This window comes from Carcharhinus amblyrhynchos, unplaced genomic scaffold (genome assembly GCF_965287045.1).
Source record: "Carcharhinus amblyrhynchos unplaced genomic scaffold, sCarAmb.v2.hapA scaffold_509, whole genome shotgun sequence".
NCBI lineage: Eukaryota > Metazoa > Chordata > Chondrichthyes > Carcharhiniformes > Carcharhinidae > Carcharhinus > Carcharhinus amblyrhynchos.
This window is the reverse complement of record NW_027650249.1, coordinates 1-24,719: the sequence shown is the minus strand read 5'-3', so window position 1 is coordinate 24,719 and position 24,719 is coordinate 1. Positions and strand designations below refer to the sequence as shown.

At 52.8% G+C, this 24,719-nt stretch overlaps 2 protein-coding genes across 2 annotated transcripts; one reads left to right on the top strand and one right to left on the bottom strand.

Annotated features, from left to right (window-relative positions):
* Window positions 1–7,992: 7,992 nt before the first annotated feature.
* On the top strand, window positions 7,993–9,675 carry LOC145339504 (muscarinic acetylcholine receptor M1-like). The gene has a single exon (XM_080183981.1). It carries the CDS (start codon window positions 8,074–8,076, stop codon window positions 9,583–9,585), a length of 1,512 nt encoding a protein of 503 aa, XP_080040107.1. The 5' UTR covers window positions 7,993–8,073; the 3' UTR covers window positions 9,586–9,675.
* A 5,908-nt stretch (window positions 9,676–15,583) lies between these two features.
* Window positions 15,584–23,987, bottom strand: LOC145339503 (zinc finger protein ubi-d4-like; the record flags this gene model as incomplete). Its single annotated transcript, XM_080183980.1, has 6 exons — window positions 15,584–17,747; window positions 18,451–18,532; window positions 19,875–19,987; window positions 20,793–20,921; window positions 21,559–21,597; window positions 23,817–23,987. Coding segments are annotated over 6 exons (617 nt in total), but the record flags the coding sequence as incomplete, so codon positions are not given.
* Between the last annotated feature and the right edge of the window lie 732 nt (window positions 23,988–24,719).

The following is a 24,719-nucleotide window of genomic DNA, read 5'->3' as shown; positions in this document are numbered from 1 at the left end:
GCGCTGTGAGGCAGCAGTGTTAACCCACTGTGCCGTCCAGGAAAGCGCTGTTTGTTAGCTGTGAGATGAAGCAGGGTGGGTCGAAGCTCTCCCACACCTTCTCCCAATGACAGGCCAGTGCCAGGAACAGGGAAGAATGAAGATTTCTACATCACCGTAACCTCCCTGGCATGTCTCCAGCAGCGAACAAGCTGCTTTCTTAAGGCGTAGCCTCTGTTGGAATGTGGTAAACTCAGCTGTCAATATTTGCACAGCAAGATCCCACAAAGAGCAATTGAACACATGACCCAGGTCACCCTGGTTAATGATGTTCATTTTGTAACAACAGCTGGCACAAAACACCATAGAAAGAATGAAGCCACTCCCCGATACTGACCCTCTGATAGGGCAACACTCCCTCATACTGACTCTCTGACAGTGCAGTGCTCCCTCAGTACCGACCCTCCCGCAGTGCGGTGCTCCCTCAGCACTGACCCTCCCACAGTACTGACCCTCCCACAGTGCGGCGCTCCCTCAGTACTGACCCTCCCGCAGTGCGGCGCTCACTCAGCACTGACCCTCCCACAGTGCGGCGCTCCCTCAGCACTGACTCTCCAACAGTGCAGTGCTCCCTCAGTACTGACCCTCCCACAGTGCGGCGCTCACTCAGCACTGACCCTCCCGCAGTGCAGCGCTCACTCAGCACTGACCCTCCCCACAGTGCGGCGCTCCCTCAGCACGGCGCTCCCTCAGCACTGACCCTCCCGCAGTGCGGCGCTCACTCAGCACTGACCCTCCCACAGTGCGGCGCTCCCTCAGCACTGACCCTCCCACAGTGAGGCGCTCCCTCAGCACTGACTCTCCAACAGTGCAGTTCTCCCTCAGTACTGACCCTCCCACAGTGCGGCGCTCACTCAGCACTGACCCTCCCGCAGTGCGGCGCTCACTCAGCACTGACCCTCCCCACAGTGCGGCGCTCCCTCAGCACTGACCCTCCCCACAGTGCGGCGCTCCCTCAGCACCGACCCTCCCACAGTGCGGCGCTCCCTCTGCACTGACCCTCCCCACAGTGCGGCGCTCCCTCTGCACTGACCCTCCCCACAGTGCAGTGCTCCCTCAGCACTGACCCTCCCGCAGAGCGGCGTTCCCTCAGCACTGACCCTCCCGCAGTGCGGCGTTCCCTCAGCACTGACCCTCCCACAGTGCGGCGCTCCCTCAGCACCGACCCTCCTGCAGTGTGGCGCTCCCTCAGCACCGAGCCTCCCGCAGTGCGGCGCTCCCTCAGCACCGTCCCTCCCACAGTGTGGCGCTCCCTCAGCACCGGCCCTCCCACAGTGCGGCGCTCCCTCAGCACTGACCCTCCCACAGTGCGGTGCTCCCTCAGCACTGACCCTCCCACAGTGTGGCGCTCCCTCAGCGCTGACTCTCCCACAGTGCGGCGCTCCCTCAGCACTGACCCTCCAACAGGTAATGCCATTGAATGTCAAAGGGAGATGATTAGATCCTCTCTTGTTGGCAATAGTCATTGCCTAGTACTTGTGTGGGGTAAAACTTTGCTTACTAGTTGTCAGTCCAAGTCTGGATTTACCAAAGGGAAATCATGCTTGATGAATCTACTGGAGTTCTTTGAGGATATATATAGTAGGATTGACTGAGGAGAACCAGTGGATGTGGTTTATTTGGACTGATGACAAGTTCTCACATAAGGGATAGTATATAACGTTAACATAGAAACTAGAAGCAGGCGGAGCCTATTCAGCACTTTGAACCTGCTCCCCCATACATTTTGATCACGGCTGATCATCAAATTCATATCCTAATTCCCCCCTTCCCCTCCATTTCCCTCGATCCCTTTAGCCCCAAGAGCGATATCTAATTCCTTCCTGAAATCACACAATGTTTTGACCTCAACTACTTTCTGTGGGAGTGAATTCCATACATTCACCACCCTCTGGGTGAAGAAATTTCCCCTCACCTCAGTTCTAAAAGGTTTACCCCTTATCCTCAAACTATGACCCCCTAGTTCTGGACTCCCCCCACCATCGGGAACATTCTTTCTAAATCTATTCTGTCTAACCCTGTTAGAATTTTGTAAGTTTCTGTGAGATCCCCTCTCACTTTTCTAAACTCCAGTGAATATAATCGTAACTGACTTAGTCTCTCCTCCTGTGGCTGACCTGCCATCCCAGGAATCAGCCTGATAAATCTTTGCTGTACTCCCTCTAGAGCAAGAACATCCTTTCTCAGATAAGGACACCAAAACTGCATACAATATTCCAGGTGTGGCCTCACCAACGCCCTATATAATTGCAGCAAAACATCCCTATCCCCGTACTCAAATCCTCTCGCTCTGAGGCCAACATACCATTTCCCTTCTTTACTGCCTGCTGTACCTGCGCGCTTACTCTCAGTGACTGATACACGAGGACTCCAAGGTCTCGCTGAGTATCCGCCTCTCTCAATTTACACCCATTCCAGTAATAATCTATCTTCCTGTAATTGCTCCCAAAGTGGATGACCTCACATTTATCCACATTATACTGCATCTGCCATGCAGGTACCCACATACTCAGCCTGTGCACATCACACTGAAGCATCTCTGCATCCTCCTCACAGCTCCCCCTCCCACCCAACTGTGTATCATCTGCAAATTTGAAGATAATACATTCAGTTCTCTTTTCCAAATCATTAACATAATGCGTCAACATTTGGGGTCCCAGTACAGACCCCAACCCCACTAGTCACTGACTGACAATCAGAAAAAAACCTATTTATACCAACTCTTTGTTTCCTATGTTAACCAGCTCTCTATCCATCTCAAGACATTACCCGCAATCCCATGTGCTCTAACTTTACCTAACAATAGTCTGTTATGTGAGACGCTGTCAAAAGCCTTCTGAAAGTCTAAATAAACCACATCCACTGGTTCTCCTCTTAAAGCACATGGGATTTACATGGAGTTATGATTTATTATTGTTCCATGTATCAACATGAAAAGTATTGTTTCTTACGTGCTATACAGGCAGAGCATACCATTCATAGAGAAGGAAAGGAGAAAGTGCAGAATGTAGTGTTACAGTCATAGCTAGGGTGCAGAGAAAGATCAACTTAAGGTTAAGTCCATTCAAAAGTCAGATGTGGAGATGTTGGACTGGGATGGGCACAGTAAGAAGTCTCAGAACACCAAGTTAAAGTCCAACAGGTTTACTTTGTATCATGAGCTTTCAGAGTGCTGATTCATCAGGTGAGTCCACCTGAGAAAGTAGCGACACTCCAAAACCTCGTGATTCCAAGTAAACCTGTTGGACTTTAACCTGGTGTTCTGAGACTTCTTACTGTGCCCAGAAGTCTGATAGCAACAGGGAACAAGCTGTTCTTGAGTCGGTCGGTACGTAACCTCAGACTTCTGTCTCTTTTTCCCAACAGAAGGTGGTGGAAGAGAGAATGCCCGGGGTGCATGGGGTCCTTGACTATGCTGGCTGCTTTCCCAGAGGCAGTGGGAAGTGTAGACAGAGTCAATGGATGGGAGGCTGGTTTGTGTGATGGATTGGGCTACATTCACGTCCTTTTGTAGTTCCTTGCGGTCTTGGGTAGAGCAGGAGCCCAGACCAAGCTGTGATACAACCAGAAAGAATGCTTTCTATGGTGCATCTGTAAAAGTTGATGAGAGTTGTACGGTCCCGGTTTCGGATCCCAGGACTGTCAGAGTCAGTCAATCCTGTTTTGATGAGGGTGTTAGACTCACATTTGGCTGTGTGAGGGGGTAAGGAAGGTGGGGAGGTGGGGGTAAAGAGATTAAGCCAAGGATCCTGCTGGCCCTCCCTCCCTGTCTCTCCCCTCCAGGCGCCAAGTGCGTGATTGAAATCCTCCTGCGATGCTCCACACAGAGGAATACTCAGCTAATATTCCAAATGGCCAACCTCACACTGGAGATGCTGATCGGAAAGTTCCAGCTGCCTCTGCCTGATGTCAGTGTGTAGAGCAGAGTGGGGAACGGCAGATGGGTTAAAGCTGGCAAATGGGGCACTGGTCTTAATGACTAACCCCAAACCCCTATTGAAAAGACACATCCCCATTCGAGGCTGTTCCAAACACCCAGGAGAAGCCTGCCACCTAGCACTGTACACCTGCCCATCATCCCGCCAGACACCCATGCCTTCAAGACCAAGACCATAAGATATAGGAGCAGAATTAGGCCACTCGGCCCATCCAGTCTGCTCCGCCATTCAATCATGGCTGATATTTTCCTCATCCCCATTCTCCTGCCTTTTCTCCATAACCCCTGATCCCCTTATTAATCAAGCACCTATCTATCTCTGTCTTAAAGGCACTCAATGACCCGGCCTCCACAGCCTTCTGCAGCAAAGAGTTCCACAGATTCCCCACTATCTAGCTGAAGAAATTCCTCCTCATCTCTGTTTTAAAGGATCATCCCTTTACCCTGAGGTTGTGCCCTCTCTGGTTCTAGTTTTAACTACTAGTGAAAACATCCTCTCCACATCCACTCTATCCAGGCCTCACAGTATCCTGTAAGTTTCAAAAAGATCCCCCCCTCATCCTTCTAAACTCCAACGAGTACAGACCCAGAGTCCTCAACTGTTCCTCATAGGAAAAGCTCTTCATTCCAGGGATCATTCTTGTGAACCTCTTCTGGACCCTTTCCAAGGCCGGCACATCCTTCCTTAGATACGGGGCCCAAAACTGTTCACAATACTCCAAAAGGGGTCTGACCAGAGCCTTATACAGCCTCAGAAGTACATCCCTTCAAAAGAGAGATCAAACTACACACCACACAAACAATGTGAGAAGCTCACAGTCTAAACAACAGCAGGCGGTAAAGAAGGCAAATGCTGGAATTCTCTGCCCGTTGAAGTGGTGGAGGCTACCTCGTTAAATATTTTTAAGACGCGGGTTGATGGGTTTTTGATAAGAGAGGGGATTAAGGGTTATGGGGAGAGGGCGGGAATGTGGAACTGAGACACGACAGATCAGCCATGATCTTATTGAATGGCGGGGCAGGCTCGAAGGGCTACATGGCCTACTCCTGCTCCTATTTCTTACGTTCTTATGTTATGTACGTTAGCCTTCGTTGCGAGAGGTTTCGAGAACAGGAGCAGGGATGTGTTATTGTAATTATACAGGGGCCTTGGTGAGGCCACACTGAGAGTATTGTGCGCAGTTCTGGTCTCCTTTTCTGAGGAAGGATGTTCTTGCTCTCGAGGGAGTGCAGCGAAGGTTTACCAGGCTGATTCCGGGGATGTATGAGGAGAGGTTGGCTAGATTAGGATGGTTTTCGCTGGAGTTCAGATGAATGGGGGGGTGGGGGGGGGGCGGTATCTCATAGAGACTTAAAATTGTAACAGGACTAGACAGGGTAGATGCAGGGAGGATGTTCCCGGTGGTGGTGGGGGGGTGGGGGGGAGTCCAGAACCAGGGGGTCACAGTCTGAGGATTCGGGGTGGACCATTTAGGATGGAGATGAGGAGACATTTCTTCACCCAGTGAGCCTGTGGAATTCATTCCCACAGGAAGTAGTTGATGCCAAAACATTGAATGTATTCAAGAGGCGGCCGGATATAGCACTTGGGGAGAATGGGGTCAAAGGTTATCGAAGGGCACAGAAAAGATTTACCAGGATGTTGCCTGGTATGGAGGGCATTAGCTGTGAGGAGAGGTTGGAGAAACTTGGTTTGTTCTCACTGGAACGACGGAGGTTAAGGGGAGACCTGATAGAAGTCTACAAGATTATGAGAGGCATGGACAGAGTGGATAGTCAGAAGCTATTTCCCAGGGTGGAAGAGTCAATTACCGGGGGGGGGCACAGGTTTAAGGTGCGAGGGGCAAGGTTTAAAGGAGATGTACGAGGCAAGTGTTTTGCACAGAGGGTAGTGGGTGCCTGGAACTCGCTGCCGGGGGAGGGAGTGGAAGCGGATACGATAGAGAGTTTTAAGGGTCGTCTAGACAAATCCATGAATAGGATGGGAATAGAGGGATACGGTCCCCGGAAGGGTAGGGGGTTTTAGTTAAGTCGGGGCAGCACGGTTGGTGCAGGAGGGGCCGAAGGGCCTGTTTCTGTGCTGGAATTTTCTTTGTTCTTTGTTTTGTTCTTTATGGGGAGAAAGCAGGATCAGGCTCTTGAGTTGGACGATCCAGCCATGATCGTGATGAATGGTGGAGCAGGCTTGAAGGGCCGAATGGCCTCCTCCTGCTCCTATCTCCCACGTTTCTATGTTTAACAGTCATACCAACACTGCCACCTGATGGACAGCCTGAGTACCACAGCCTGCCTCTGGGTTAGCAATAAACTGTCCCTGTTATTTACATTTCTATAGCACCCACTGCAACCAAAAAAGCCTCACCATCAATTAACTACGAGTTATTGCTGTAACATTGCACAAATTGTTTGCTGTATTTTCCAGAGTAAGATCCCACAAGGTGAAAGAATGGCACAGTAACAGGCCCTTTGGCCCACAATGCTGTGCCAAACATGACATCAAATTAAACTAATCCCTTCTGCCTGCCCTTGCTCCATATCTGTTTCGAATTATTACTGTCACATGCACTAACATACAGTGAAACTATTGCTTCTTGCGCACTATACTGACAAAGCATACCATTCATAGAGAAGGAAAGGAGACAGTGCAGAATGTAGTGTTACAGTCATAGCGAGGGTGTAGAGAAAGATCAACTTAATGCGAGGTGGATCCATTCAAAAGTCTGACAGCAGCAGGGAAGAAGCTGTTCTTGAGTTGGTCGGTACGTGACCTCAGACTTTTGCATCTTTCCCGACAGAAGAAGGTGGAAGAGAGAATGTCCGGGGTGCGTGGGATCCTTAATTATCCTGGCTGTTTCCCGAGGCAGCGGGAAGTGTAGACAGAGTCAATGGATGGGAGGCTGGTTTGTGTGATGGATTGGGCTACATTCACGACCTTTTGTAGTTCCTTGCCTCAGGACGCCCTTTCCTGCAGCATATCAGGTAGACAACGTTGGCCGAGTTCCAAGAGCATGTACTGTGTACCTGGTGGATGGTGTTCTCACGTGAGGTGATGGCATATGTGTCAGTGATCCAGCACGTCTTGCAGAGGTTGCTGTGGCAGGGTTGTGTGGTGTTGTGGTCCCTGTTCTCCTGAAGGCTGGGTAGTTTGGTGCGGGCAATGGTCTGTTTGAGGTTGTGCGGTTGTTTGAAGGCAAGAAGTGGGGGTGTGGGGGGGACGGCCTTGGCGAGATATTCATCTTCATCAATGACATGTTGAAGGCTGCGGAAAAGATGTCGTAGCTTCTCCGCTCCGGGGAAGTCCTGGACCACAAAGGGTACTCTGTCCACCACGTCTCCATTTGTCTTCGGAGGAGGTGGGTGCGGTTTTTTGCTGTCCCCATCCGGGGCAGTTGCTTTCCGAGGGTTGACCTTCAAGAAGGCTGCTCTGACATCTGCAATGCTGACTTCAGATACAGGTTCATCTGAGGCTTCCAGGGCGAAGGGCACGCTCTTGCTCAAAACGGGTGTAGAATGCAATGAGCTCATCAGGGAGGGGTGCGTTGGAGCCAGCGTATTTACAGACCCTCATCTTGAAGATGAAGATGTGTAAAATCCCTCAAGCTCGTTGCATATTCATGTGCTTATCTTAAAGCCCCTTAAACGTCCCTGGATAACGATACGCGGTGTAGGTGACATAAAAACAGAAAGTGCTGGAAAAGCTCAGCACATCTGTGGAGAGAGAAGAACAGTTAGTGTTTTGAGTCTGGGTGACTCTTTCTCGGAGTTACAGAGAGGGGCAGATGGGGTTGATACTGTTTAAGAGAAGGTGGAGCTAAATAGGCCGGAAGTGGGTGGAAGGAGAGACTGCCAAAGATGTCAGATGTTAAGACAAAGGAAGTGTTAAAGATTAAAAGGTCGTGCTAATAGCAGCTCAGAGATCAGATAGCAGATGGAGTCCGTGCGTCAATCCATTTGAGAACATGGATGTCCCAACATGCTTTTATTAATCAACAATTTATTTTGTTTTTTTTAGACAGAGTGAGCTCAAGCGCCAGGACGACAGATGGGTCAAGCCAGGGTCTTTCTTTGAAAGTGGTCAGCATGGTCCCGTTACGGCCATGAACCTTTCGAGTCTGCAGCCTCCGCTTTCCCTGGGGAACTCCAGCCACGACCCGCCGGGCGGTCACCGGGTCTGGGAAGTGGTGCTGATCACGCTGGTGACGTCCAGCCTGTCCTTGGTGACGGTCATCGGAAACACCTTGGTGCTCCTGTCCTTCAAGTACAACCAGCGGCTGAAGACGGTGAACAACTATTTCCTCCTGAGCTTGGCCTACGCTGACCTGATCATCGGCGTTCTGTCCATGAACTTTTACACCAGCTACATTGTCATGGGCCGCTGGGCTCTGGGCAGCCTGGCCTGCGATATCTGGCTCACCTTGGATTACGTCGCCAGCAATGCTTCAGTCATGAACCTCCTGGTGATCAGTTTTGACCGGTACTTCTCCGTCACTCGCCCACTGACTTACCGAGTCAAGCGAACACCGAGGAAAGCCATCATCATGATTGTGCTGGCCTGGAGTGTCTCCTTTATCATCTGGGCTCCTGCCATTTTGCTGTGGCAGTACATCGTGGGCCAGCGGAAGCTGGAGCCCGGTCGCTGCTCCATCCAATTTCTCTCGGTTCCCATCATCACCTTCTGCACGGCCGTCGCCGCCTTCTACCTGCCCGTTACCATCATGACCATCCTGTACTGGTGCATCTACCGCGAGACCAAACGGCACACCAAGACGCTGGCCGCCCTCCAGGGAACAGAGGACAGGTCGAAGCAGACAGCCAAGGGGCCCAGCGTCCCGGAGGGAGCTCAGCGTCACTCCGAGAAGGACGGAGAGTCCTCCGGCTCAATCAGGAATCTCCCGCTCCAGCTCTGCTCGGACCTGGAGCAGGACGGTGACAGCTCCGAGGGCGAAGGCCGGCCAGACCCGGGCACCCCTGCGGCAGGCGGCAAAGCAGGGTCGAAGGGAACGCTGTCACCCTGCTGCCTGCCGATTCGGACGGCTTTAACCAAACCTGACAGGCGGACAATCTTCTCCGCCGATGCCACGGACGCTGCCGTCTCTGTCAGGAGGGTACTGCCGGGGGGCGGTGAGTCAGGGCAAGAACTGGAGCTGGAGGAACGCAGCCTGGCTAACCACGGGCTGGCAGCCAGAGCAGGCAGGGGCACACCGCCCAGGGAGCCCGACATACCGCCCTTCACCTCCCTCCTGCCCAGGGGCACACCTTCGGCAGCTTGCTCCACTCCCAATGACGACAGCCATGTGGCTGAGAGGAAGCGGACCATCATTAAGGAGAAAAAGGCTGCCAAAACGCTGTGCGCCATCCTGCTGGCCTTCATAGTCACCTGGACTCCGTACAATATCATGGTGCTGGTGTCCGCCTTCTGTCAGGGCTGCATTCCCAGCGGGCTCTGGCATCTGGGATACTGGCTGTGTTACATTAACAGCACCGTGAATCCGATGTGCTACGCCCTGTGTAACAGAGAGTTCCGCATCACCTTCCGGATGCTGCTGCTGTGTCGCAGGCACCGTCGCAATTTCGGCTCGTATGCAATGAGTAAAGCTGTACCCTCGTAGGCAGAACTGCCACCCCGCACCCCACCCAACCCAAATCAGCAAGATTGCCACCATGGTTGGCCTACAGGATGGATCCTTGGGACGTGGGAAAGAAAGAGGGAGGGTTGCTGGACACAGACTAGCTCCATAAGAAATAGGAGCAGAATTAGGCCACTCGGCCCATCGAGTCTGCTCCACCATTCAATCAGGGCTAATATTTTTCTCATCCCCATTCTCCTGTTTTTTCCCCATAACCCCTGATCCCCTTATTAATCAAGAACCTATCTATCTATCTCTGTCTTGAGGACACTCAATGACCCGGCCTCCTCTGTGGCAAAGAGTTCCACAGATCCACCACTCTCTGGCTGAAGAAATTCCGCCTCATCTCTGTGTTAAAGGATCGTCCCTTTAGCCTGAGGTTGTGCCCTCGGTTCTAGTTTTCCCTACTAGTGGAAACACCCTCTCCACATCTAGTCCATCTGAGAGGGGAGGAGGAGAGGAGAAGAGGAGAGAGACAGAGAGGGACACACACACACAGACCAGCTCTGAGTTGCAGGGTCTAACGCCACTTTGATCATTTGTATAAAATGACAGCGCGCTCAGAGATGGGGCAGAGATTCTCCCCCCGCACCCCCCCTCCCCTCCCCTCCCCCTGGCCAGAACAAACCTACATCCCATCCAGCATCGGACTACTAACATTGACTGAAACATAGAATAGGATCCCTACAGCGCAGAAGGTGACCATTCAGTGACCACAATCCCACCCAGGCCCTAATCCCGTAACCTCACGTACTTACCCCGCTAATTCCCCTCAGGGTCAATCTGGGGCAGGTGATGGCCTCATGGTATTACCACTGGACTACCAATCCAGAAACTCAGCTGATGTTCTGGGGTACACGGGCTCGAATCCCACCCACGGCAGATGGTGGAAACCGAATTCAATAAAAAATATCTGGGATTAATAATCTACAGATGACCCATTGTCGGAAAAACCCATCTGGTTCCCTTTAGGGAAGGAAATCTGCCGTCCTCACCCCGGTCTGGCCTACACGTGACTCCAGAGCCACAGCGACGTAGTTAACTCTCAACTGCCCTCCTAGGGATGGGCAATAAATGCTGGCCCAGCCAGCGACACCCATGTTGGACTAGTCCAACATCATCAATCTCCACATCATGGCCACCTCCTTAGATAAAGAGGCCAGAAGCTGTACACAATACTCCACGTGTGGTCTCACCAAGGCTCTGTACAACTGCCTCAAGACATCTTTAGTCCCATACTCGAATCCCCTCACCATGGCAACCTACCATTTACCTTCCTAACAACTTGCTGGCCCTACATACCAGCCATTATTGACTCAGGAATTAGGGTAACCAGCTTCGCGCATCAACACTTCCCAACCTCTCACCACTTATCTATTTTTGCGAACAGAGTGGACCCGTTCACACCGACCACTGACTCTGTCTACACTTCCCGCTGCCTCGGGAAAAGCAACCAGCCACCCCACGCTTCCCATACATTCTCTCTTCCACCTTCTTCCGTCGGGAAAAAGATACAAAAGTCTGAGGTCATGTACCAACCTACTCAAGAACAGCTTCTTCCCAACTGCTGTCAGACTTTTGAATGGACCTACCTCGCTTTAAGTTGATCTTTCTCTACACCCTAGCTACGCCTGTAACACTACATCCTGCACCCTCTCCTTTCCTTCTCCATGAACAGTATGCTTTGTCTGTGTAGCGTGCAAGAAACAATACTTTTCACTGGATGCTAACACGTGTGACAATAATAAATCAAACTTGTTACTTCACGCTACATCTGTCATGTTCCAGCCCATTCACTGAGCTCGTCAAAGCCCTTTCGCAATCTCCTCATAACCTACACTCCACCCAGTCCGGTGTCGTCAGCACAACTCACTACCTCAGGATGTCCCAGAGAGGGTCACAATGAAGGAGTTCCAGCTTTTTTGAAGTAGAGTTAAATGTTAATTTTATGTTAAACCCTGAAGTAGCTTTCACGGTGAGATCATGCAGAACGGTCAAAGTGTGTTGCCAATAAAACATTTTCACTCAGTCTAAAGATTCCTTTCATTCTGTGTCTATTGATCTGTAATAGGATGGATATTTATCTGTAACATATCAATATTTATCTATATCGATATCCTACCCTGTCGCTCGGTCACTGTCTCTCACACTGTGGGTATACCGACGCCACATGGACTGTAGCGGGTTCGAGATGGGGCGTCCCCAGGACCGGATGGAATGCATCCGAGGGTTCTGAAAGAAATGGCGGAGGTTATAGTGGATGCCTTGGTGGTTATTTTCCAGACGTCGCTGAATTCCGGGGAAGTGCCGGAAGATTGGAAAATGGCTAATGTTACGCCGTTGTTTAAGAAGGGTGCCAGGCAAAAGGCGGGGAATTATAGGCCGGTTAGTTTAACGTCTGTGGTAGGTAAAATGTTAGAATCCGTCATTAAGCAGGAAATTGCGAGGCATCTTGAAGGGAATTGCTTGATAGGGCGGACGCAACACGGTTTCATTAAAGGGAAGTCGTGTCTGACAAATTTACTGGAGTTCTATGAGGATGTGTCTAGGGCAATGGATAGAGGAGAGCCGGTGGATGTGGTCTTTCTGGATTTTCAGAAGGCGTTTGACAAGGTACCTCACATGAGGTTATTGCAGAAGGTCAGGGGACATGGAGTTGGGGGTAGGGTGTTAGCGTGGATAGAGGATTGGTTGTCAAATAGGAGGCAGATAGTGGGGGTCAATGGGTGCTATTCGGATTGGCGGTTGGTGACTAGTGGGGTGCCCCAGGGGTCGGTGCTGGGGCCTCAGCTATTTACCATTTATATAGATGATCTGGAGGAGGGAACCGAGTGCAGGGTGTCGAAATTTGCTGATGACACCAAGATTGGGGGAAAGGCAAATTGTGCGGAGGGTGTGGAGAGTCTGCAGAAGGATCTAGATAGGCTGGGCGAATGGGCCAGGGAATGGCAAATGGAATTTAATGTTGGCAAGTGTGAGGTGGTCCACTTTGGTAGGAAGAATGGTAGGAAGGACTATTACTTACGTGGCGAAAAACTGCAGCAGGCGACGGTGCAGAGGGACCTCGGGGTCCTTGTGCATGAGTCGCAAAAACCCAGCTTGCAGGTGCAGCAGGTGGTCAGGAAGGCGAATGGGATGCTGGCCTTCATAGCGAGGGGGATTGAATATAAAAGTAGGGAGGTCTTGCTGCAGCTGTATAGGGCATTGGTGAGGCCGCAGCTGGAGTACTGTGCGCAGTTTTGGGCGCCGCACCTGCGCAAGGATATTTTGGCCCTGGAGGGAGTGCAGAGGAGGTTTACTAGGCTGATACCGGAGTTGAGGGGATTGAGCTATGAGGAGAGGCTGAATAAACTAGGCTTGTACTCGTTAGAGTTTAGAAGAATGAGGGGAGATCTCATTGAGACGTATAAGATGATGAATGGGATGGATAGGATAGAGGTGGAGAGACTCTTCCCGCTCAAAAAAGACAGTAGGACTAGGGGGCACAGCCTCAAGATAAAGGGGAGGCGGTTTAGAACGGAGTTGAGGAGGAACTTCTTCACTCAAAGGGTGGTGAATCTCTGGAATTCTCTGCCCGTTGAAGTGGTGGAGGCTGCCTCGCTAAATATTTTTAAGAAGCGGGTTGATGGGTTCTTGATAAGAGAGGGGATTAAGGGTTATGGGGAGAGGGCGGGAAAGTGGAACTGAGCCACAACAGATCAGCCATGATCTTATTGAATGGCGGGGCAGGCTCGAAGGGCTAGATGGCCTACTCCTGCTCCTATTTCTTATGTTCTTATGTTCTCACCTCTGGGGAGGATTAATACCTATTCTAATAAATAAAGAGGAAAATAACCATGTTAATAACAGTCCAATGGAAGGATTAACAAAAGCCTACACAACGTTTAACTGCAAGATAGTTTAAAGCTTATTTGTTAGTGTCCAAAGATGTGTGGGTTAGGTTGATTGGCTACGCTAAAAAATTTGCGTAGGCTAGTGGGAAAATATGTAGGAATATAGGAATAGGGCCTGGGTGGGATTGTGATCGGTACAGACTCGATAGGCCCAATGGCCTCTTTCTGTACTGTTGGGATTCTAGTGTCACAAATCAGCTTACATTAACACTGCAATGAAGTTACTGTGAAAATCCCCTAGTCGCCCACACTCCTGTTCGGATTACACTGAGGGAGAACTTAGCACCTAACCAGCACGTCTTTCAGACTGTGGGAGGAAACCAGAGCACCCGGAGGAAACCCACGCAGACGCAGGGGTAGAACGTGCAGACTCTGCACAGGCAGTAACCCAAGTCGGGAATCGAGCCCCGGGTCCCTGGAGCTGAGAGGCAGCAGTGCTAACCCGCTGTGCCAGTGTAAGCAGCTAGTTCCAGACATGTGATCTTCAGGTACTACGCTTGGAGAAGGCCTTAAATTCATGCATTGGGCAAGGGAATGATCCATGTTCTAATATCCAGACACAGCTGGAATGCTTAAAAGATAAGGCAAGACAATACTTAACTGAGGCAAGTAAAACCCTCATGTCAATTGGATATGATAATTAAGGAGAAAGTGACTCACTGGTTTTAAAAACTGTACTTTTATATGACGTAATCTTAATTTCTAACTATGATTGGATAGCAATAACCTCTATTCTTCTTCCTGGTCGATGCTAATCACTTGTAATTGAAGTTGAAACTATAATTGTTTGTGTCTTTCTGAAATTTTCACTCTGAATGACTTCACTAAGTCCTACACAGATAGAGTCACCTTTTAATAACTTCATCTTAAAGCACTCTGCGACTTTGTCTGGACACTCGAGCGCAACGATAGTTTTAAATACGAGAAAGCCATCATAACAGCCCTGAACACCATTCTGTAGGATGGGCGTGGTGGCACAGCGGGTTAGTGCTGCTGCTGCCTCACAGCGTCAGGGACCCGAGCTCCATTCCCAGCTTGGGTCTGCGCAGAGTCTGCACATTCTCCCCCCGTGTCTGCGTGGGATTCCTGCGGCTGCTCCGGCTTCCTCCCACAGTCCGAAAGACGTGCCGGTTAGGATACATTGGACTGTGCTGAATTCTCCCTCAGTGTAACTCAAACGGGCCCCAGAATGTGGTGGCTAGGGGATTTTTGCAGTCATTGCAGTGTTCATGTAAGCCTACTTGTGACACTAACTAATAAACTTTAAGCTTTAAAATTAGGGATGGGCAATAAGTACTAAGACAGCAACACCCTCATCCCATTAATGAATATTATATTTACCAGAGCTATTTCATTTGACACCATTAATGGTTAATAGAGCTGGGAATCTTTAATAATTTGGAGATAAGGGATTGTATTTTGTAGCAAATACTCTAACACAGCTCCATAAAAACATCTCAGATAGGAAAGGAAATGTTATTACCTTTAGAGTTAATAATCCTCACGCTGAGCTCAGATCACTGAGTCACACACACACTCCGGCTCTGATAGTTCCCAACCAACTCCCTCCCTCTCCTCTGCCCCCATCCTCTCGTTCTCTCCATCCTCTTTCATTCTCCCTCTTTCCTCCCTCCTTTCTATCCCGCTATACCCCGTGTCCCTTCCTCACCCACCTCCCTTCCTCTCTCTTCTCTCCGCCATCCCCTTCCCCCAACACCTTGGCAGGGGGGAGAGGCAGGGTGGAGGGAGGAAGCGGGGGGAGGGAGGAGGTGGGGGGAGGGGAGAGGCTGGGGGGGGGAGAGGCTGGGGGGGGGGAGAGGCTGGGGGGGGGGAGAGGCTGGGGGGGGGAGGGATGGAGGGGAGAAAGAGAGAGAGGGGAGAAAGGGAGGGAGGGAGGGAGGGGAGAAAGGGAGGGAGGGGAGAAAGGGAGGGAGGGAGGGAGGGGAGAAAGGGAGGGAGGGAGGGAGGGGAGAAAGGGAGGGAGGGAGGGAGGGGAGAGGCGGGGAGAGGGAGGGAGTGGGGAGGCGGGGGGAGGGAGAGAGGGGAGAGGCAGGAGGCACGCTCCTGAGTCAAGAGGCGAGACGGGGTGTTTTTTTGTGTAAAGTTTTATTAATATTGGAAAGAAACAAAACGTCAGAACCTTGTGGAAATCCCAGCCCACCCAGCGAGAGAAAAAGCAAAGAACTATCGAGAAAAGCAGACTGGAGAAAGGTTGAAGGGCCTGTGCTATACAACATTGGAAAAATACTCATCACACTGAATGTGAGGGGCAAAAAAATACCTTTCAAATACAGCACGCAATTCCTTTTAAAATTAGTAAGATTTATGGGAAGGGTTCCTTATTAGTTACCTTTACCTAGTGTATTTACTAAAGTGTATATATATCTATTATATAAAAAATAAGACATCACTCCCCAGGTACAGGGCAGCCCGTACTTCTGGGGAATTTTAAATTCACTTAAAACCCCTGTGCAAACATCTTGCGCACTCGTTCCAATGATTCTGGACTCCGCTCTGTAATGGGATCGGACGGGTGGTATCGAAGGCGTCGTTCTGGTCCCCCCGACACTTGGCGGGTCAGGGGGGCGAGGGAGCTGTTACGCCAGGCATCTTTATAGAGAGAGTGAGGGGCAGGGAAAGGAGCAAGAGGTCAGGGAGGGAGGGGGCGAGGGAGGGAAGGAGGGAGGGAAGGTGCATCTAATGGATGTGAGGCACTTGCCTAGTGGAAGGTTTTGGAGAGAACAGGGTTCAGATCCAGCCCTGTTTTCTGGAGTTGAGATTCTGGCTGATCGGAGATGTGGAGGTTACCACCGCCCTCCCTCCATCCCCCCCAACCCTGGGGGTTTTCAGCTAAAACAAAGCCATTCTGTTCAGAGCAGGCAAATCTCACAGCGAGGGGGAGAAATGGCAATCAGTTGAGGCACAATGGTGGCAGGGAGAAGGGAAATCGAGCTGCAACTGTCCTGGAAATACTCAAATCTCTCACCGTCTGAAATGGGAAGCGTCCCCGCGACAGACATCCCTCACTCTGATATGTCCAAAATCCACACACTGACATACGCATCTAACATGTATCAGTCTCTCATACACTGACACACATTTAACATGTATCACAGCCTTTCACACACTGACACACATCTAACACGTAGCAATCTCTCACATACTGACACGTGTCTAACACGTATCAGTCTCCAACAGTGACACATGCATTTAACATGTATCACAATCTCTCACACACTGATACACATTTAACATGTACCAGTCTCTCTCACTGACACACATTTAACATGCATGTCTCTCACACTGATACATGCATTTAACACGTATCAGTCTCTCTCAGACTGAGACATACCTAACACATATCAGTCTCTCAGACACATTTAACATGCATGTCTCACACACTGATACACACATTTAACATGTATCAGTCTCTCGTGCTCTGACACACATTTAACACGTATCATACTCTCACACTGCTACATGCCTCAGTCTCTCACACTGACATTTCACACGTATCAGTCTGTCATACTGACACTTCACACGTATCACTCTCTCACTGACGTGCTAACATGTATCAGTCTCACAGTAATATCTAACATGTATCAGTCTCACACACACTGACACACACATCTAACACGTATTAGTCACACTGACACACGCATCTAACATGTATCAGTCTCACACACATTGACACAAGTGTCTAACACGTATCAGTCTCTCACACTGACACACACATCTAACACATATCAGTCTCACACACTGACACATGCATCTAACACGTATCAGTCTCACACTAATATCTAACATGCATCAGTCTCTAACACAGTGACGCACGCATCTAACATGCATCAGTCTCTCACACACTGACACATCTAACACATATCAGTCTCACACACTGACACACAGATTCAACACATATCGCAGTTTCTCACACACTGACGTACACATTTAACACGTATCGGTCTCTCACACACAAACACACATTTAACACATATCACAGTTTCATGCATGAACACACGCATTTAACACATATCTCTCACACGCACACACAAATGCAGACGCACCCCTCTACTCCCTCCCCAAGTTACAACACTTGTAATGCCACTTTATGCTGCCTTAACCCCACCCCCTCCCCACGCCAGAGCCCCTACACTTCCAGACAGGCGCATTAGGAGGGAGGAGGGTTGGGGTTTTGGTAAATTGAGGCCTTTTCCTTCAGAGTATCCAGGCACAGGCGACAGCTCCAACTCCCTGCGAGACAAGAGGGGAGGGAAAAGGAACAAACAGCATGAGGACAGAGACGAGAGCAACACAACCTCACATCAAGGCAACTCGCTCACTTTTCTATGAGACTGGGGAGCCCCCACCCAGCCCATGTACCCCCACCCAATTTGGGGGGGGGGGAACCTCCGCCCCCAGCCCAGGGAAACCACCCTCCCTTCTGCCCCAGCCCAGGGAGTCCACACCCAACCCTGGGAGAAGGCGGCATGGTGGCTGACGGATCAAGTTCCACCGTTCACACAGAGGGACAGCAGCAAAAGGAGAAGGCCAGAACTTGTCTCCCCGTCACACCATCCCCCTGTTCCCCACCCCAGCCACCGTCCAAGATCAAAATAGCAGGGGGAGACCATTCGGCCCTTCAGGCCTGCTACACCATCCCACCCAATTGTGGCTGATCGCAACATCCCCTTCACCCAGTGACAGCTGTGGGGGCCAGGTCACTGAGTGTCTTTAAGACAGAGATAGATAGGTTCTTGATTAATAAGGGGATCAGGGGTTATGGGGAAAAGGCAGGAGAATGGGGATGAGAAAAGTATCAGCCATGATTAAATGGTGGAGCAGATGCGATGGGCCGAGTGGCCTCATTCTGCTCCTGTGTCTTATGGTCTGAGGGCAGCAGCAGAAGGGTGACGGTTGTTTAGCTTGTACGGAGGGAAGGAAGGAGCTTTCTCACCTTCAGGGGGCTCCGACATTGGTGGGGTAAGGCAGTACATGTGATAGCCACGGTCACAGTCATCACAGAATAGCAGCTGGTCCTGAAGAAAGCAGGAGCATCACACCATCAGCTCGATAACACCGGCAATCGCAAAAACATCTCACCTCTCCCCCCACCCCAACTCCCCGTCTCAGGACGGCCCAAAGTGAAACGCAGACCACCACCACCCCCCCCACCCATCTCTCCAGCCCCTCTCCCTCCCTCAGAATGGCCCAAAGTGAAGCACAGACCACCCCCCCACCCCCCATCTCCCCAGCCCATCTCCCTCCCTCAGGACGGCCCAAAATGAAACACAGACCACCCTCCCCCATCTCCTCTCCCTCCCTCCCTCAGCGTGTGTGTTTCACACACAATGAAGGAGTTTTTTTTTGAAGTGTGCTCTCGCTGCTGTAACATACGAAAGGCAGCAGCCAATTTCCCACACACAGCGATCTGAACATCACCCAGACAGTGAGGTTGGTTTGAGGGAGAAATATTGGCCCCAGGACACTGGGGAGATTCCCTGCCACATCCCACCCCCCGACCCACCGCTCTGCTTCCAATAGTGACCGTGGGATCTTTTACACGAAGAGGCCAGACGGAGCCCTGGTTTAATGTCTAATTCTGAAAGACAGCACCACCCCGACAGTGCGGCACTCTCTCAGCACCGACCTTCCCACAGTGCGGCACTCTCTCAGCACCGACCTTCTCACAGTGCGGCGCTCTCTCAGCGCTGACCCTCCCACAGTGCGGCGCTCCCTCAGCGCTGACCCTCCCACAGGGTGGCACTCCCTCGGCACTGACCTTCCCACAGTGCATCGCTACCTCGGCACTGACCCTCCCACAGTGCGGCACTCCCTCAGCACTGACCCTCCCACAATGTGGCGCTCCCTCAGCACTGACCCTCCCACAATGTGGCGCTCCCTCAGCGCTGACCCTCCCACAGTGTGGCGCTCCCTCAGCGCTGACCCTCCCACAGTGCGGCGCTCCCTCAGCACTGACCCTCCCACGGTGCAGCGCTCCCTCAGCACTGACCCTCCCACGGTGCAGCGCTCCCTCAGCACTGACCCTCCCACGGTGCAGTGCTCCCTCCGCACTGACCCTCCCACGGTGCAGCGCTCCCTCCGCACTGACCCTCCCACAGTGCGGCGCTCCCTCAGCACTGCACTGGGAACATCAGCGTGGGTGTGAGCATTCTGGGGTGGAGGTTCAAATGCACAGATATCTGACTCTGAGGCTGGGGGACTCCAGACCAGTCCACAGCTGATACTGTATCACACCAACTATCACCTGTACTTGGCAGGGAGGAGAACAGCTGTTTTTGCCCCTGCGGGGTGGCTGCCTGTGCTGGGGTTTGGAGGAGGGTGGCAGGGCGAGAGCTCGGGCCGCCTCCCGCTACTTACATCGTTCTCTGAGGTGCCGCACAAGTTGCAGCATTTGCACTCGATACACTGCCATCGGTAAGTCTTCACGGCTGCCATCATCACCGGGGTAAACTGGAGGCATGAGGGATGTCCTGCAAACAGAGCCACTCACTTAGTACCAGACCAAACCTCTGCCCATCCTGTCACACAGCACATTCAGCCCATCATTCACAGGCTAGCCCCTCAACTGAGCTGATCTGTGCAGAGATGGTTTATATTTTTGGGGTAATTTTGCATAGTCCCCAGACTCCAACCCCAAGTGACACGAGAGACTGTGCAAAAAAAAAAGACTGCCAAAGATTGTACTGGAGAGGTTAAAATGCTCGGGAAAGATTGAACAGGCTGCAGCAGGCGGGGCTGTTTCTCTGGAATAGAAAAGGCTGAGGGGAGACCCCCTCAGGTCTTTGAAATGATGTAAAGGGTTTCGATAGGGATGACTTAGAGAAGATGTTTCCACTTATGTGGGGCAGAGGCCACAATGAGGGGGCCATCAATACCAGATAGTGACTGATAGATCCAATCAGGAATTCAGGAGAACCATCTTTACCCAAAGAGTGGGGGACAACGTGGGACTCGCTCCCACGGGGGTAGTGGGGGAGAATGTGGGACTCGCTCCCATGGGGGGAGTGGGGGAGAATGTGGGACTCACTCCCACAGGGAGTGGGGGAGAATGTGGGACTCACTCCCACGGGAGAATGTGGGACTCGCTCCCACGGGGAGTGGGGGAGAATGTGGAATATCAGAAGGTGGATATATACACGAGGGAGAAAGTGATTGAAAGTGATGGTGAGTGTTGGGGAGGGGGTGGGAGAAGGCTCAATGGGCTGAATGGCCTGTTTCGTTGCTGTTCTCCCCCAATAATTCTGGGGAGGGTGTCGCACGGGGAGGTTAGTTTACCTGAGCGGCCACAGTCTGAACAGGACACCAGCTCCTCTGACTGTCCGGTCTTCTTGTTGAGTCTCGAGTCGCCCAGGCAGAAGTCACAGTAATTGTTGGGTAAAGCCAACCCATCGGGGCCTTTCTTTGCTGGGAATTCGAAGCAGAGGCTAAAGTAAGAACATCAGAATGTGATCCAGACACAGCGGCCCCACTGCAGTGACACACAGGAGGTGAGTGGGGAATGCATCTCTCCCTGCTCGCTGTCTCCCTGGGGGGTGAGGTGGATTCTTGGGGACAGGAACATGGTCAGTGGGAGATTGGTGTGAGCCAGCTCGCCTCACTCAGCCCAGCGGACAGCAGGAAAGCAAAGACAGCCATCTCCGCCCTGCTAACACTCTCCACTGTCAGCAACAGGCAGTGGATACTGACGCAGGGCAGATTCTGGCAGGCAGAATTAGCCTGCAGGCTGGGAGAGGTCTAATTCCCATCAGGAGTCACTCACTGCCGGCTGGTTAAGGCAGCAGGAGCAGTGAGACTCAGGACCAGACCGGCTGCCCATCGCTGACCATCTCCTCCCACACATCACGACCACCCCCTCTCCTCTCCACCCTGCCTACTCACCCCCAGTCTCTCCCCTCCACCCTCCCCCCTCCTTGCCCCCTCCACCTCGGCACTTCCCCCTCCCACCCCGGCCTCTGCCTCCTCCCTGACCCCCATCCCCGCACTCCCACACACACACACACACTAACACACAGATACAGAGGGATAGAGGTTTGCTGCAGACCTGCTTTCAGTTTTCTGAAGTCTCCTGGAGGTCGGCCCACTGTAACCAGAAGAGGGACAATGAGAAAAGAACGCTGGAGAATTCCTCCCACCAACACACCTCCCCGCCTGTCCTCCCACCAACACCACCCTCCCCGCCTGTCCTCCCACCAACACCACCCTCCCCGCCTGTCCTCCCACCAACACCACCCTCCCCGCCTGTCCTCCCACCAACACCACCCTCCCCGCCTGTCCTCCCACCAACACCACCCTCCCCGCCTGTCCTCCCACCAACACCACCCTCCCCGCTTGTCCTCCCACCAACACACCTCCCCGCCTGTCCTCCCACCAACACCACCCTCCCCGCCTGTCCTCCCACCAACACCACCCTCCCCGCCTGTCCTCCCACCAACACCACCCTCCCCGCCTGTCCTCCCACCAACACCACCCTCCCCGCCTGTCCTCCCACCAACACCACCCTCCCCGCTTGTCCTCCCACCAACACACCTCCCCGCCTGTCCTCCCACCAACACCACCCTCCCCGCCTGTCCTCCCACCAACACCACCCTCCCCGCCTGTCCTCCCACCAACACCACCCTCCCCGCCTGTCCTCCCACCAACACCACCCTCCCGCCTGTATTCTCACCCCCCTCCCCGCCTGTCCTCTCACCAACACCACCCTCCCCGCCTGTCCTCTCACCAACACCACCCTCCCCGCCTGTCCTCCCACCAACACACCCCCCCGCCTGTCCTCCCACCAACACACCCCCCCGCCTGTCCTCCCACCAACACCACCCTCCCCGCCTGTCCTCTCACCAACACCACCCTCTCCGCCTGATCTCCCAAACCCCCACCCTCCCCGCCAGTCCTCCCCTCCCACCTGTCCTCACACCCCCTCCCGTCCTGCCTGTCCTCAACCCCCTCCCCACCCCACCTGTCCTCACACCTGCTCCCCTATCCGCTGTCCTCAGAGCCCCCTCCCTGCTGGGTTCACACTGGACACGGGGCTGGCTTCCACTGGGGTGCGCTCTGAATGGTGCCCACTGCCCTCTGGTGGTCCCCCTCCTTTCTCCATGCACCTAGTGCCAGCTGGCTGCTCAACTACAAGGGGCATCAAAATCCTTGCACCCATCCCCACCCAGTGTCCAAAGAGCTCCCACCTGCAGCTGGGCGTCACCATAAGGCGAACAGGAACCATGACCAACTCATTCGTCCCATCACCTCCACCTCCTGCGCCGCGACAAACGGTACTGAGGTCAAGTGGCCCTTTCCCTACCTATCCTGGTTGAGTTGAGGTAGATCAGCACAGACTATTCTGGGCACAAGTGGGTCTGTGCTGACCTACTGATCCTGTGTAGCAGGCTGGAGAGGGGCTGAATGGCCTCCTGATCCTGTAACAGATTAGAAGGCCATTCAGCCCCTCTCCCGACTGCTATACAGGATCAGGAGGCGGCCATTCAGCCACTTTACCATCTGCTGCACAGGATCAGGAGGCCATTCAGCCCCTCTCCTGACTGCTACACAGGATCAGGAGGAGGCCATTCAGCCCCTCTCCCGACTGCTATACAGGATCAGGAGGCGGCCATTCAGCCCCTCTCCAGTCTGCTACACAGGATCAGGAGGCCATTCAGCCCCTCTCCTGACTGCTACACAGGATCAGGAGACGACCATTCGGCCCATTTCCAGTCTGCTACACAGTATGAGGAGGCCATTCAACCCCCCTCCAGTCTGCTACACAGGACCAGGAGGAGGCCATTCGGGCCCTCGAGCAAGTTCAGCCACTGAGTTCACAGCTAACCTATTCATCGACACCCTGAGCGGGAGGGATTCCCACTCCTATTTCCCAACATCCTGCCCTGAATGGCTTGGCTGGAATCCTTTCACGCCCCCCCGTCCACCCCACTAGAGTGGGCTAGCTCCTTCTGCTTTAAACTGATTAACCCGCAATCTTCCAAACACCAGTCCCGTGCTAACAGCAGCTCCCAAACTCGAGGAGGCCATTCAGGCCATCATTCCTGTGCTAGCTCTTTGACAGATCTATCCAATTTCTCCCCCTCCCTCCTGCTCTTCCCCCCAACAGCCCTGCAAATGCCTTCTTTCCCATTATTTCTCCAATTTCCCCTCCCACATTTTAGAAGTTATTGCTGACTATCTTTTGGCTGTCGGGCCCTGGCTTCCGGCAGGAAGGGGTTCCAGGGCCGGTTGGCCGATACGGATGTCAGACACGCTCGCGAGCCCCTCCCCCCAATAAATAGAAAGGTTACAGTCACGCACACTTACGTTCCTCGCGTCTGTGGGATATCGGCATCTGTGGTTCCAAGTCTTTCTCATCATCACCCTCCTCATCGGCCAGGTGAGAGTGTGCGTAGTGATAGCTCAAGCCCGGGCGGTTCTTGTAGCGCTTACCACAGACTGTCGGGGGAGGCAGGAAAGAGAGAACTATTGAATAAACTGGTCCCAGACACAAACCAGCGACTAAACACAACGTCTACAAAACACAGCTACAGCGGGGAGGCTGTGTATAGCGTCATTCTATAGGAGCTTCACAAACTCACACACCATATTCTCCCCACAGAAATGAGTTCCACATTTGTCCACATTCCCCATGGGAGTGCGTCTCACATTCTCCCCCACTATCTGTGGGAGTGCATTCCACATTCTCCCCCAGTGCCCGTGGGAGTGCATTCCACATTCTCCCCCAGTCCCCGTGGGAGTGCATTCCACATTCTCCCCCAGTCCCCGTGGGAGTGAGTCCCACATTCTACCCCAGTCCCCGTGGGAGTGCATTCCACATTCTCCCCCAGTCCCCGTGGGAGCGAGTCCCACATTTTCCCCCACTCCCCGTGGGAGCGAGTCCCACATTCTCCCCACTCCCCGTGGGAGCGAGTCCCACATTCTCCCCCACTCCCCGTGGGAGCGAGTCCCACATTCTCCCCCACTCCCCGTGGGAGCGAGTCCCACATCCTCCCCCACTCCCCGTGGGAGCGAGTCCCACATTCTCCCCCAGTCCCACATTCTCCCCCAGTCCCCGTGGGAGCGAGTCCCACACTCTCCCCCCACTCCCCATGGGAGCGAGTCCCACACTCTCCCCCACTCCCCATGGGAGCGAGTCCCACACTCTCCCCCACTCCCCATGGGAGCGAGTCCCACACCATCTCCCCACTCCCCATGGGAGCGAGTCCC

What these genes read in the sequence shown, in the direction of transcription:
- LOC145339504 (XM_080183981.1), top strand. Translation starts at nt 8,074, where the DNA reads ATGAACCTTTCGAGTCTGCAGCCTCCGCTTTCCCTGGGGAACTCCAGC.